At 42.9% G+C, this 14,453-nt stretch overlaps 1 protein-coding gene across 1 annotated transcript in view; it reads left to right on the top strand.

The window, feature by feature from the left end:
• The window catches only part of DAPK1 (death associated protein kinase 1), a 183,920-nt gene that overhangs the window by 93,479 nt on the left and 75,988 nt on the right, over nt 1-14,453 (top strand). The window contains exon 2 of the mRNA XM_056122456.1: nt 2,745-2,966. Within this exon, the coding sequence (XP_055978431.1) occupies nt 2,745-2,966 (222 nt within the window). The remainder of the gene's footprint in view (nt 1-2,744; nt 2,967-14,453) is intronic.

Here is a 14,453-nt window from a genome sequence, read left to right as displayed (position 1 = left end):
CTCAGCATCCTACTTTTGGCTCAGGGCTAATGCCCTCTGGGGAGGCAGAATGCTGAAAGTTGAGCCAGTGGACAGATTTCTGAACAGACAGACATACTTGACATAGTACAGCCCTGGCTTTTGTTTTAAATTTCTCATCCTTTCAGCCAGTCAAGTCATGAGACCTGATAATTGGGGTGGAGTGTGTATGTGTATGTGTATGTGTGTGTACGGCAGGGGAGGTGTTGGGGGTTGGTGTGTGACACTTCACAATGATGGGGGGGGGCCATATGTGGTACAGCATGCAGGGCATGTATTTAACCCCTGTATTATACCCCCTGGTTTTGCTTTTCAAAGCCACGTGAGTTGGCCTTGAATTTATTAGCTCTATCCACCTCGCCTGGGTGCATGAGGCCCCTGGAAACATGGGTGCTGCACTTCTCCTCCCTCAGGCACTTGGCAGGACGTCATTGTGAGAAGTGGGATTGTTCTGTCCCCACCCGAGAGAAAGCTCAGCTCTTTACTCCCACTGGAACGCAAAAAATAGTTGTAAGAAAGTCCCAGCAAACCCTGTACCTGTCGGATCCCGCATGCTTACAGGCAGTGGGCGTTTCCGTTTCCCTTGGCTGCCTTGGGGAAGGGAAGAGGATGTGGAACATGCCAGGTGAAAACTTCCAAGCTACTGTAAAGATAGCCCTCTGCTATGTTTTTTTTTTCACTGCGGTAGATAAGAGATTTTTTTGTATTAATTCTTTTTTTTCTTTTTTTGCTTTTTGGGTCACACCCGGCGATGCTCAGAGGTTACTCCTGGCTCTGCACCCAGGAATTACTCCTGGCGGTGCTCAGAGGAGCATATGGGATTCTGGGAATCGAACCCTGGTTGGCCGCCTGCAAGGCAAATGCTCTACCCACTGTGCTATCACTCCAGCCCCTGTATTAATTCTTTACCATTAAGATAATTATCCTTCATTTGGTTTTCTCTCTCTTTTGTATATCTGTGAGGAGAGTAAAGCTAACTAGAAAACACTGTGATCATTTTGACGTAGCATTCCTGGGTTAGGTTCAAGAAATGCTCAGATCCTGTGCTCTTCACAGAGCCTACCTTAAGGGTTAGGGAAGTCTCTCCTGGTCATTTTCTTACTCACTTCAAGACCTTACCTGCTTCTGTGTTCACACCTTCTGTTTTGTGTCAGACTCTGATATGTCCTTTAGTGTGTGTGCAGGAGTCCCCGACTGCAAAATGTGATATCCAGCATCCACAGGGTGCTTTCCTCTGCAAGAAACAGAAAACGCAGCCAAATTGGCTTCAGCAGAACAAGGATGTTGTTAACTTATGTTGCTGAGAAATCCACAGGCAGATGGCTCTAGGTTAGGGTTTCAAAGTGTTGTCCACAGACCTAGTTTCTCTGCTTCTTCATTTGAAATGTACTGGTTGGCTGAGCCTGGATCATAGGATCCCTCTCCAGCATTCCAGAACTACAAAATGCCTGGATGTGGTTGTCATTAGGAAAAGAGGAGGGTGCTGATGGGCTGGAGCGATAGCGCAGTGGGTAAGGCATTTGCCTTGCACGTGGCCGACCTGGGTTTGATTCCTCCGTCCCTCTCGGAGAGCCCGGCAAGCTACCCAAAGTATATAGCCCGCACGGCAGAGCCTGGCAAGCTCTCTGTGGCATATTTGATATGCCAAAAACAGTAACAGCAAGTCTCACAATGGAGACGTTACTGGTGCCCATTCGAGCAAATTGATGAACGACCAGAGTACTGTGCTACAGTGCTGATGCTGGTGAGGCCACTAGCAGTGTGGGCTTCACCTGGTGTCTCAGCTCCTGAGTTGTGAACAGACATAGCCTTTTTATAGTTGTTGTTTTGTGTGTGTTTTTTTTTTGAGTGGTGTGGGGATTGGATCACACCCAGCTTTGCTCAGTGCTTACTCCTGGCTCTGTGCTCAGGGATCACTCCTGGTGATTCTCAGAAGACCATATGCAGTATTAGGAATCAAACTCTAGTCGGCCTCATGAAAGGCAACTGCTTTACCCTCTATACTTTATCTCTGGCATAGTTATATTGATAAATATCAGAAGTTTTATACAATTTCTGTTTTAATTATAAATTTTATATAATTTCCGTTCTAGAAAATATGCTATTCAAGATAGCATCCTAAACCTTTTTCTAACAAGCCCCGGCCCCAGTTCCTTAGATGTACTGAAAAGAGCACATCAGAGGTATGACTGAGTCAAGATGCTCCTTTTTGCCTTATAGCTCTGAAAGGGAGGGAAGGAGAACACAGAAATGAAGGCATTATTTGCCACTGAACAATATAAAATATAGGATTCTGTAAAATAATTTGTGTTGCCTGCAACATATTCATAAAGAAACAGGTATAATGAAATATTAGAAATGTCTAATCTGTTTGATTGATAGATTTCTCAAGATTTGGGTTTTTCTCTTCACAGTCCATCACCCTACCCCACACCTCTCAGATCCTTCCCCATCCCCTTGCCCCAGTCCGGCCACATCTTCCTTCAGACCCTCCCAGAACAGTTAAGAAAGTATGAATGAAGACCAGAGCTATAGTGGAGGTTTGCCTTGCATGTGGCTGACTTAGATTTATTTTCTGGCACCACATATGCTCCCCCAAGCCCTGCCAGCAGTGATCCCTGAGCCCAGAGCCAGGAGTCAGCCCTAGGTAAAGCCTGATGTGGTTAAAAAAAAAAGATGAATAAAATATGAATGCCCTGTGTCCTTCTTTGGTTTTCTCTCCACAGCGGGCAATTTGCAGTGGTAAAGAAATGCCGTGAGAAGAGCACTGGTCTGCAGTACGCTGCCAAATTCATCAAGAAAAGGAGGACAAAATCCAGCCGGCGGGGGGTAAGCCGAGAAGATATCGAACGGGAGGTCAGCATCCTCAAAGAGATTCAGCACCCCAATGTCATCACTCTGCATGAGGTTTACGAGAGCAAGACCGATGTCATCCTGATTCTGGAACTGTAAGTGCTGTGTGAGTCACTCAGCCTGGGCTCCCAGCTGCTGGGTCTGCGTTGTACCCCCAGGAGCATTGCAGCCCACTCGCCCTGAGCACCTTCGGGCACTGTTTGATTGGGGGGCTTAGTTGGTGGCCTGATCTTAAGGTATCTGTTTCTAATAAGGTCATCTACCTTATGAGCTTACCTTCCCTCTTCTCATACTCTTCTCTGCCTTCTTCTGGGCCTCTGTTTCTCCTCATTCTCTTCCCATCCTCTTTCCCTTAAATGCATACTTGGAGGAGCTGTCAGTGTTCCTTGCATGAATGGTAAGATGAATCACAGTCACTTAAAGGCATGGTGCTAGAGAATCATAAATGAATCTTAAAAGAGATCAACAAGCTTCAGATATATCTCCAGATCCCACACCAGGCTGTGTCTCATCTGGGCCACCCTAGAGGGCGGTGGGTGAGCCCACCACCACCCAAAAAGAGCACGGCAGTCAAAAACCTCCATAATCCAATTGGCACCATGTTCAGGGCCAGATTCCACAGGTTCGGGATATGCCTCATCCAGGAATGAATCTGTTGAAAAACTCAGGTATGCAGATTTTGTGACTGAAATCTCCATGCTTTCACTGAGTCCGGGATGGACCACTTCCCTCCAACCCCCCTCTTCTGTTCTGAGAGCCTAAATTTCCTCCCTTAAGACTATATAATGAGAGACCATGAACACAAAGTTCCTGGGAAAGAAACATTACAAATCACAATTGTTTCACCTTTTTGGAGGGTTAATTTGCTTGTGCTCAGTGTCTCAAATAGGATGTTCCTTTTTATGCCAAACTCTCTAAATGATGCTTATCCTTCTTATCCTTACCCATATCCCTGCTTCTTTTCCCTTACTTTTTATTCCCGCCCTTCTTATTTCTATCTGCTTGTGTATATTCTGGAGTCAGCTACTGTTGACCAATTCCAATTTCATAGATATTTTCCAGTAGTTATATTCACCCTGTGCATAAATTGAGCATATTTACAATCATCTTATACTCGTCTATTTAAAAGAAATTAAATTATAGATTTGGTGTTCTCAGGTGAGAGGTCTGAATAGTTCTATGGAAGTCATTTCACGCCTGTTGATTTGACCCAGATCAATCCCCAGGACAGTTCCATTATGCCCCAGACTCCCTTTCTCACACTCTCCCCTTCCCCCGCTCTTGGCAATCACTGATTTTTCTTCATTGCTGTACTCTAATCTTTTTGAAAATATCAGAGTAGACATATATAACTTTTAATCTTTCAAGCACTGTACTGTCTCTCTGGCCCCATTGTGTGATGTGATCTTTTTTTTTACTTTCCCTTGCCCAATTATGGTTCAACCGTTCATACCTTTATGGACCTTACAAACTGTAACTGAGCCTGGCTCGTCTGCATGAAGCCTCACCTTAGTGTCAGAAAGTGTCTGGAAGAAGTGGGATGAGAATCCCTCATGTATTACTTCAGAGGAGTCTGTTTACTGTGTAGGATTTGGATCATATGATTCCAGATCTTAGAAATTTCTTTCAAGAAAAGTTCTTAATCTAGGTTTTTAATGTTGGCAGGTCAGAGTATTTGGGAACAGACAAAATAAACAAACTATCTGATGACCACATGTGGCCTGCGCAGAACTCCAATTATATAAACAATATGTATTAGTTGATTACTAGTATTGAAGAGATCATATATGTTAAATGTAGTATGATAGCTTTAGAGGGCATGTAATTCTGTTGGAAAGGCAAGATATATAAATATGTGTTATAAATGTTACAAAGTGTTTTAGAGCAACCAGTGCTAGCATGGATGTGGGGGAAAAAAGGACATTCTTTCACTGTTGGTGGGAATGCCGACTGGTTCCCTTTCTGGAAAACAATATGGGTATTCCTTCAAAAACTAGAAATTGAGCTTCCATATGACCCAGCAATACCACTACTGGGAATACATCCCAAGGATGCAAAAAAGCACAGCAGAAATTGTCTGCACCTATATGTTCATTGTAGCACTGTTCACAGTAGCTAGAAACTGGAAACAACCCAAATGCCCGAGAACAGACGATTGATTAAAGGAACTTTGGTACATCTACACAATGGAATACTATGCAGCTGTTAGGAGAGATGAGGTCATGAAACTTGCTTGTAAGTGGATGGACATTGCGAATATTATGCTAAGTGAAATGAGTCAGAAAGAGAGGAACAGACATAGAATGACTACACTCATCTGTGGAATATAAAAAAATATAATATGAGACTGACATCCAAGGACAGTAGACACAAGGACCAGGAATATTACCCCATACTTGAAGCCTGCCTCATGAGCTGGGGGAGAAGGCAGCTGGAATAGAGAAGGGATCATTAAGACAATGATGGTTGGAAGAATCATTCAAGATGGAGATGTGTGCTAAAAGTGGACCAAACATGATAACCTCTCAGTATCTGTATTGCAAACCATAATGCCCAAATGTAGAGAGAGAGTAAGAGGGAAATTGTCTGCCATGGAGGCAGGGGGAGGGTTGGAATGGGGGGGGTATACTGGGGATATTGGTGGTGGAGAATGTGCACTAGTGGAGGGAAGGGTTTTTGATCATTGTATGATTGAAACACAAACATGAAAATTTGTAACTATCTCACAGCAATTCAATTTTTTAAAAAAAGTATTTTAGGACCAGGGATAGTACAGCTGGTAAGGCACTTGGCTTGCAAGCATCTGACCCAGGTTCAAACTTTGACATCCTGTATGGTCCTCTGAGCACTGCCAGAAGTGATTCCTGAGGGTAGAGCTAGGAGTTACCCCTGATCATTGCCAGATGTGACCCCAAAACAAATAACCCCGCAATTTATTTTTTCTCTAGGATATATTTTGCAATGGTGGTTCTCAATTTTTTTCTTTTCTTATATATATTTATTGAATCACTGTGAGAAAAGTTGCAAAGCTTTCAAGATTAAGTCTCAGTCATACAATGATTAAACACCTTTCCCTTCACCAGTACTTATTTTTCATCACCAGTATACCCCCCCCCCCCACCCTTCCCAGTGCCTGTGAGGTAGATGATTTCACTTAACTCTCTACTTTGATTACATTCATTATTTTGACAAAAGATGCACCATTATTGTTTAGAATTTTCCCCCAACAATCAGAATTGCTGAAAAGGCTTTGTGAAATAATTTGTTATCTAGCACAGCGGGTAGGGCGTCTGCCTTGCACACAGCCAACATGGCCGACCAGAGTTCGATTCCTCTGCCCCTCTCGGAGAGCCCGGCAAGCTACCGAGAGTATTCGATATGCCAGACACAGTAACAACAAAGTCTCCAATGGAGACGTTACTGGGCCCGCTCGAGCAAATCGATGATCAACGGGAGGGCCTTTACTTTACTTTACTTTACTTTTACTATAGTTGGTTATGAGAACCATATGGGAATTTTGGATTTCTGATATTTTACTAGGTAAGTCTGGAGGGATTTCTGCAAAGAGTCAGATAATTACGAGATTGGTTTCTATGTGTCTGGTGTTATGGCCGTGCTGGAGAGCCGCTCGTGGAGGGCAACTCATGACCTTGGTAGGGCATGAAAGACGAGCCAGTACTGCCCCCCTTCCCATGAGACTGCAGTTGCCCCAGTACCTCTGACTCATACCTGGCTTTCCAGTAAGCTCTGAGGCAGTTGGCCACCTTGCTGCCTGGGGTGAAGAAGGCGGAAGGAGGTTCTCAAATTTTACTGTAGAATCTCCTGGAAATATTTATTATTTGACTGCACTTGCTGAGCTTCTGATTCAGTGTGTCTGGGGTAGATCTTAAGAATTTTTTCTTTAATTTAGTTTATTTATTTATTTTTTTGACCCACAGTACTCAGGATTTCCACTTGGCTTTGTTCTCAGAGAAGGTGGTGCTGAGGATCAAACCAGAGCCTGCCCCTGCAGAGCAAATTACTTATTTGCTGTAGTATCACTTGAACCCCAAGTATTTTATTTTTAAAAAAATTCCAGATGATGATAATACGGCTTCATAGCATTTACCTTTCTGGAAGCTGATATTGGTTAAATTATGTTCCCTGTAAAAGATCGAATTTGTAATTCTTGGTGCTTCAAAATGTACTCAGTTTTAGAAGTGGGGAATATCTGGCTCGTAAGCCACTTAAGACCCTTGAAAGCATGTGGTCTGGCTCTGGTGCAGAACAGGACAGTAGTGTATGCTACTAGTTGGCATCCTACAAAACTTCCTGTCTGGATGACTTGCATGGCCTGAGACTGTTAGAAATATGCAAGTGGCCCTAAAATAAAAATACACCTTACTGATTGGAAGAAAATAGTTCTTTATCCCTGATTATCAGGAAAATGCAAATCAGTATTATAACGAGTGATCACCTTATAGCAATGAGAAGATCTATATGAAAAAGACTGGAAACAATAAGTGCTAGCATGTTGTGAATAGAACTTCCATATGACCACACAAGAGAGAGATTAGATAATTCCCAACTGAAATAAATCCTGAAACATAAACCTGAAACTGAGGGTGTGGAAGGAAGATGGGACCAGGAGAAAACCGGAGAACATCTTAGAACACTGGTGAAGGAGTAGGTATAGTACTCTGCAATTATAAAAGAATTATTTCGTTGCCATTGCAAATGATGATATCACAATTAAGGAAATAAAACTTAGAATTTTGATTTAAAAAAGTCTGATAAAATAACCTCTTCAGGTTAGGCTTGTCTGCCATTCCCCTGCATGCCATTGAAAAGTATTTTTTAGAAAGCAAATGAAAATGTCCTTTTAAAACAAATTTTGTATTTTTTTCTCATATTTTGTGCCTCCAAGTAACTAAATATTACCTGGCCTTATATATTAAAACTTTTTTTTCCTTTTTATGTGTATTGTGTTTTAAATGTATGTGAAAGTTCTGTGTCCCAGATTGATGTGGTCAGGGTTCCAAGCGGGACAACAGTCAATGTTCTTTTGTTCAGTGTTGAAGTAACAGTTTTTCTTCTCAGCTGTAAGTGTGTGTGAGGGGGATGGGGGCTGCAAGAACCTCTTAAAACAAGTTCATGACATGCAATAAATAAATAAATAAATAAATACGTAATTTAGACTCCTCTCTATATAAAGATCAATTCAAAATCAAACACCTCAGTATCAAACCTGCCTTCATACAGTACATCGAGGAAAATATAGCAAGGCCTTAAAGAATTCCTTTAGAAGAGTCTTCAGTTATGCACCGTCATGGCAAAGGAAACAGAAGCCAAAATCAATAAACCAGTTTTCCCAACACCTTTTGTTTGTTTATTCTTATTATTTAGTTATTCTTTGGACTGTACCTCTTGCTGTGCTCCAAGCTCGGTGCTCGGGCCTGCTCCAAGCTCTGTTCTCAGGGCTCACTCCCAGTGATGCTCAGAACTGAACTGAGGTCATCTGCATAAAAGTCAAGTGACTTTCTCTCTGGCCCCAAATGGACGTTTTTCTAATGCCAGGCTGCTGTAAAATACAAATCCTCCTTTGTGGACAGGATTAGATCGTTGTCGAAACACGGACCACAGGGCTTGATCTTTCTGAGCTGACAATGCCAGTAACTCCCCCAGGCCCCCATATTGATGGCAAATCCAAGTAGAATTGTTTCAGACTTAGGCCAGAATGATCTCTTCATGAAAGATATTTCTAGTTTGGAGTGAAACTTTTAAGAATATAATAAAAGACCCGTGTTTGAAGACAGGAGGCTGAACTTCACCAGCCATGCTGGGCCTGGAGCAGGCTGTCTCATGCTCTTTCTTGATAAATGAATGGTGCTCTTGACTCTCCCCTATGGCTTAGAAAAGCTGTACCTCTTTTGCAGACATAGGGATAAGACAGTGATTCTGATTTTTGATTACTTCTTCAAGAGGGAATTTGTTTTTAGTAAATTCTAAAATTTTGTTAAGTCCCAATAGGCCATTGTCCATTTTTTCTAAACTGAATGCCTTGAGAAGCAGGTAAGGTGAGTGAGTAAAATACAAAAGACCACCTTGGTAGCAGGAAGGGTGTTCAAAGTCCTCTTCACTTCCTCAGTGAGGGCTGGAACTACGATTCACCTATGACCTGTTACCTCTGGGGCTGTGATTTTTTTTATTTTTTGCTTTTTGGGTCACACCCAGCGATGCACAGGGGTTACTCCTGGTTCTTCACTCAGGAATCACTCCTGGCGGTGCTCAGGGGACCATATGGGATGCCGGGAATCGACGTTTGCGTGCAAGGCAAACGTCCTACCCGCTGTGCTGTCACTCCAGGCCCTGGGGCTGTGATTTTTTCATTTCATGAACCATATTTACTCTGGCCAGGTTCCAAGCAGTGATAATAGCAGCTTTAGAAAGCCACGCAGACACAGAAGCTTTCCCAATTCTGAGCTGAGCTTCTGATGACCATATGTTTATGGCCCTCATTGTTCTTTTTTATTTTTAATTATTTTTTTTTGTAAATACAGCTACAACGCTTTTATGATTGAGTTTCAGTCATATAGTGATCGAACACCCATTCCTCCACCAGTATACATTTCCCACCACTAATGTCCCCAGTATCCCTCCCACCACCTCCACCCCCTGCCTTTGTGGGAGGCACTTTGCTTGTACTCTTTCTCTACTTTGGGGAATTATGGTTTGCAATAGAGATACGAAGAGGCCATTATGATTGGGCCTTTGTCTACGTCAGCACAAATCTCTCCAGTGATCCTTCTACCATCATTGGCATTTGCATGTTGGGAGAAGATGGGAGATGTTCTAGTACATCTATGGGAATGAAGTGCAGAAAGTAGGTTGTATTGGGGGAAACTAGTTTTAACAGGGCTGGAGCGATAGCACAGCGGTAGGGCGTTTGCCTTGCACGTATTCAACATGGCCGACCCGAGTTCGATTCCTCCGCCCCCCTCGGAGAGCCTGGCAAGCTACTGAGAGTATCTCACCTGCACAGCAGAGCCTGGCAAGCTACCTGTGATGTATTCGATATGCCAAACACAGTAACAACAAAGTGTCCAATGGAGATGTTACTGGGCCCGCTTGAGCAAAATCGATGAACAACGGGAGGACAGTGACAGTGACAGTTTTAACAGCTGCCCACGTAATATGTTTTTTTGTTTATTTTTTTTAATTAGTGAAACACCGTGAGTTACAGTTGTAGACTTACAAACTTTCGTGCTTGGGTTTCAGTTATTTAATGATCAAGTACCCATCCCTACACCAGTGCCCATTCTTCACCATTGATTCCAGTAGCCCTCACACCCTGTACCCATCCCCCCGACCATGCCCCACCTCTGTGGCTGGGCATTCCTTTTTGCTCACTCTTTCCTTTAGGGTGTTGTAGTTTGCAATAGAGGTGTTGAATGGCCATCATGTTTGGTCTATAGTCTACTTTCAGCATGCATCTCGCATCCTGAGCGAGTCCTCCAAACATCCTTTACTTGGTGTTCCCCTCTCTATCTGAGCTACCTTTTCCCCCAGCATGTGCTGCCGGCTTTCAAGCCATGGAGCAGACCTCCTGGTACTTATCTCAACTCTTCTTGGGTGTTCATCTCCCATTGTGTTACTTTATATTCCCCAGATGAGTGCAGTATTTCTATGTCTGTCCATCTCTTTCTGGCTAATTTCTCTTAGCATGATGCTTTCCATGTAGTACCACTTGTATGTAAATTTCATGAATTCATCTTTTCTAACAGCTTCATAGTATTCCATTATGTAGATATACCAAAGTTTCTTTAACCAGTCATAAGTTCTCGGGCATTCGGGTTTTTTCCAGATTTTGGCTATCGTGAACAGTGCAGCAGTGAACATAGAAGTGCAGATGTCATTTTGACTGTATTTTTTTGCTTCTCTGGGATATATTCCCAGGAGTGGTATTGCTGGGTCAAACGGGAGCTCAATTTCTAATTTTTTGGGGAATCGTCCATATTGTTTTCCAAAAGGGCTGAGCCGTTCGGCATTCCCACCAGCAGTGAAGAGGGTCTGTTTCTCACCATATCCGCCCCAACACCGGTTGCTTTTGTTCTTTTGGATGTGGGCCAGTCTCTGTGCTGTGAAATGATATCCTCATTGTTGTTTTGATCTGCATCTCCCTGATGATTAATGATGTGGAGCATTTTCTCATGTGCCTTTTAGCCATTCAGATTTCTTCTTTGCAAAAGTTTCTGTTCATTTCCTCACCCCATTTTTTGATGGGGTTGGGTGTTTTCTTCTTGAGGAGTTCAACCAGTACCTTGTATATCCTTGATATCAACCCCTTGTCAGATGTGTATTTGGCGAGTATCCTTTCCCATTTTGTAGACTGTCTTTGTATTTTGGTCACTGTTTCTTTTGAGGTGTAGAGGCTTCTTAGTTTAAGATAGTCCCATTTGTCTATTTCTGTTTTCACTTGCTTGGCCATTGGCATGTCATCTTTGAAGATACCGTTAACTTCAATGTCGTGGAGGGTTTTGCCAACCTTGTCTTCAATGTACTTTATGAATTTCGGTCTGATATTGAGATCTTTAATCCATTTTGATCTTACTTTTGTACATGGTGTTAGGTAGAGATCTGAGCCCATTTTTTTGCATGTAGCTGTCCAGTTTTGCCAGCACAATTTGTTAAAGAGGCTTTCCTTGCTCCACTTCACATTTTTTGCTCCCTTATCAAAGATTAGATGATCATATGTTTGGAGGGAGATATCAGTATATTCAACCCTGTTCCATTGGTCTGCAGCTCTGCCTTTGTTCCAGTACCATGCTGTTTTAATTATTACTGCTTTGTAGTAGAGTTTGAGGTTGAGGAGGTTGATTCCTCCCATTTTATTTTTCCCAAGAATTGCTTTAGCTATTCATGGGTGCTTATTGTTCCATATGAATTTCAGGAGTGTTTGCTTAATTTTTTTGAAGAATGTCATGGGTATCGTTATAGGGATCACATTGAATTTGTACAATGCTTTGGGGAGTATTGCCATTTTGAAAATGTTAATTCTCCCTATCCATGAGCAGGGGATATCTTTCCATTTCCTCGTGTCCTCTTTTATTTCCTTAAGTCGTGTTTTGTAGTTTTTTTTTTTGTGCCCATGTAACATGTTTTGAGGATAAGACTGTGTTCTGCAAAGCATTTAACACTGTTTGACCCCCCCCAAATGTGTGGAAAATGCAGATCAATTAAGAAGGCTATGGTGTGATAGATTAGTTTCATGTGGTTCGTGAAGCCATTGGTCAACCACTGGTGTGACCACTTTTAGGACCTTTACACATGGCTAAGTGTCCTAGGGGGTAAGGAATAAAAAGTAATGTTAGAGTTTGAGGGTTTTTTGGATTCTACAAGGAAGCAGATGGCCACACAAACAGAAAATAATTGCATAGCATTGAATAAATTGCTGCTTACAAACGCACATGTAAGAATTAAAGAAAGCATGAACGGCAGCACCCTCTGGTGACAGCAAGGATCTTCTGCTACCGATGAACTTCAAGGCTCAGGGAATCTGGAAGGCAAAACTTCAAGGATAGGTCTGCTTGATCTGAACGGAGTGTCCTCAGGTTCAGTTAGCCTATAGAAATTTGGATAGAGGAAGCACGAATGACCAACTGGATAAGCTAAACTGAAGCTCATTTCTAATGAACTTCTTGGTTACTTTCTTTTTGTTTTGTTCTGTTTGTTTGGGGGCTCCACCCGGCAGTGCTCAGTTTAATCCTGGCTCTGAGTTCAGGGATCAGTATCCGATGGGGCGGCATGCAAGACAAATGCCCGCCAGATGCACTATAACTCCAGCCCCTCTTGGTTGGATTCTGGGTAGTTTCATTGAACACACAACTTATGGAGAAAAGTGAATCTGAATCTGGAGAAGAAAATCGTGATCTTGTGAAGGGTTCTAAGGGACTTTGCTTAGTTCTCTAGTTCTCTTAACACTGAACAGTTGCAATTCATCCCTCACCCCCCACGCACCCACCTCTCCTCCCCCCTACACACACACACACACACACACACGCACACACACACACACCAATTAAATAATTCTATAGTGGGAGAATTCAGAATGGGTATGATCCCTTAAAAACTGTTTAAATTAGTTTCAATAATATGGTTACCACAGAGTTTCAGATGTACAAACCACCACCATGACTAAAATGCCCTGACCCTCCCCAGCTCTTATCGTGACATGTCTGACCTGATCTTCCTTCCCGGCCAATCCTCCCCTCACTGTTAATTCTGTAACCTAAAGCCAAGGGTTTATCATTGTTCAATATTACCTGTTTGCTTGCTTTTTCTCTCTAAATATCACACATGAAAGAGACCATCTAGTTTTTGTCCTTCCTCTGACTTATTTCACTTAACATGATGTTCTCTAGTTCATCCTTAATGTAGAAACTTTTCTTGCTTCTGTATGGTCTTCCATTGTGTATATATACCACAACTTCTTTTTTTTTTTCTTTAAATGTAGGAGTACTGCTATTTGTTCAGCCATTGATTAAGCTGATTGAATTGGGCATGAACTCCACATTACTTTTTTTATTTTATTGTATCACCTTGAGGTAGAGTTACAAAACTTTCATGTTTGAGATACAATGATGAAGCACCCATTCCTTCACCAGTACACACTCTCCACCACCAATGTCCCAAGAATCACCCCCGACACACACACACACACACACACACACACACACACACACACACATCCACATTGCAGTCCTCAACCTGCCTCTATGGCAGACATTTCCCCAATACTCTCTCACTAATTTGGGGCATTAATTTTGCTTGAATTTTCCCACCACTATTCAAGCCTACCTGCCAGGGACAGACACTAGATAATATATTTTCCATAGCTCATTTTGAATATCACGAGAGCTCACACAGGTGTGATTGTAAATGTAAATTTCTAGATTGTAAATGGTTGGGTTTCAGATACATCTCTGTATGACACTGATCCATTTTAGGATTCATTTGGGAGCCTCTGGGCCAGGGCTGTTGGTGTGCTGAGATGGCATCTGGAGGCAAATTGTGGGCGTGACAGCCAGTCTTTCAGGCAGGTGGTGACCCGGGGAGGGACAGCCCAGGTCCTCTGCCACCATGCGGCCTGGAGATTTAGTCCTTTACCCACATACCCGGGTCTTCCTTTGAAAGCTCTTGGTCACTGGGATTCCATATGGAGTAGGTGGGAAGACTGCACCTGCTTCATCTGGGGTGCCCCGGTGATATTGGCTCAGTATGGGATCCGAAGAGATCTCTGGGGCTGTAGTATCATCTGGGACTTGCTGCTCTGTCTCTGGGCTAGGGCTGTTGGTGTGCTAAGATGGTGCACTGAGAATAATTGTGGGCATAACAGCCAGTCTTCTGGGCAGGCGGGGACCTAGGGAGGGACAGCCCAGGTCCTCTGCCACCTTGTGCCCTGGAGATGAAGTCCTGGAACCCACATACCTGGACCTTGCATGTGGAAGCTCTTGGTCACCGGATTATACCACAACTTCTTGATATGTTTTGATTGTCCATCTTTAGGTGCCAAATTTATAAGAAAACAAGTTCTCATGATGTAC

Source organism: Sorex fumeus, unplaced genomic scaffold (assembly GCF_029834395.1).
Source record: "Sorex fumeus unplaced genomic scaffold, SorFum_2.1 ptg000046l, whole genome shotgun sequence".
Lineage (NCBI taxonomy): Eukaryota > Metazoa > Chordata > Mammalia > Eulipotyphla > Soricidae > Sorex > Sorex fumeus.
The sequence above is the reverse complement of the archived record's forward strand: the minus strand, read 5'-3'. Positions and strand labels throughout refer to the sequence as shown.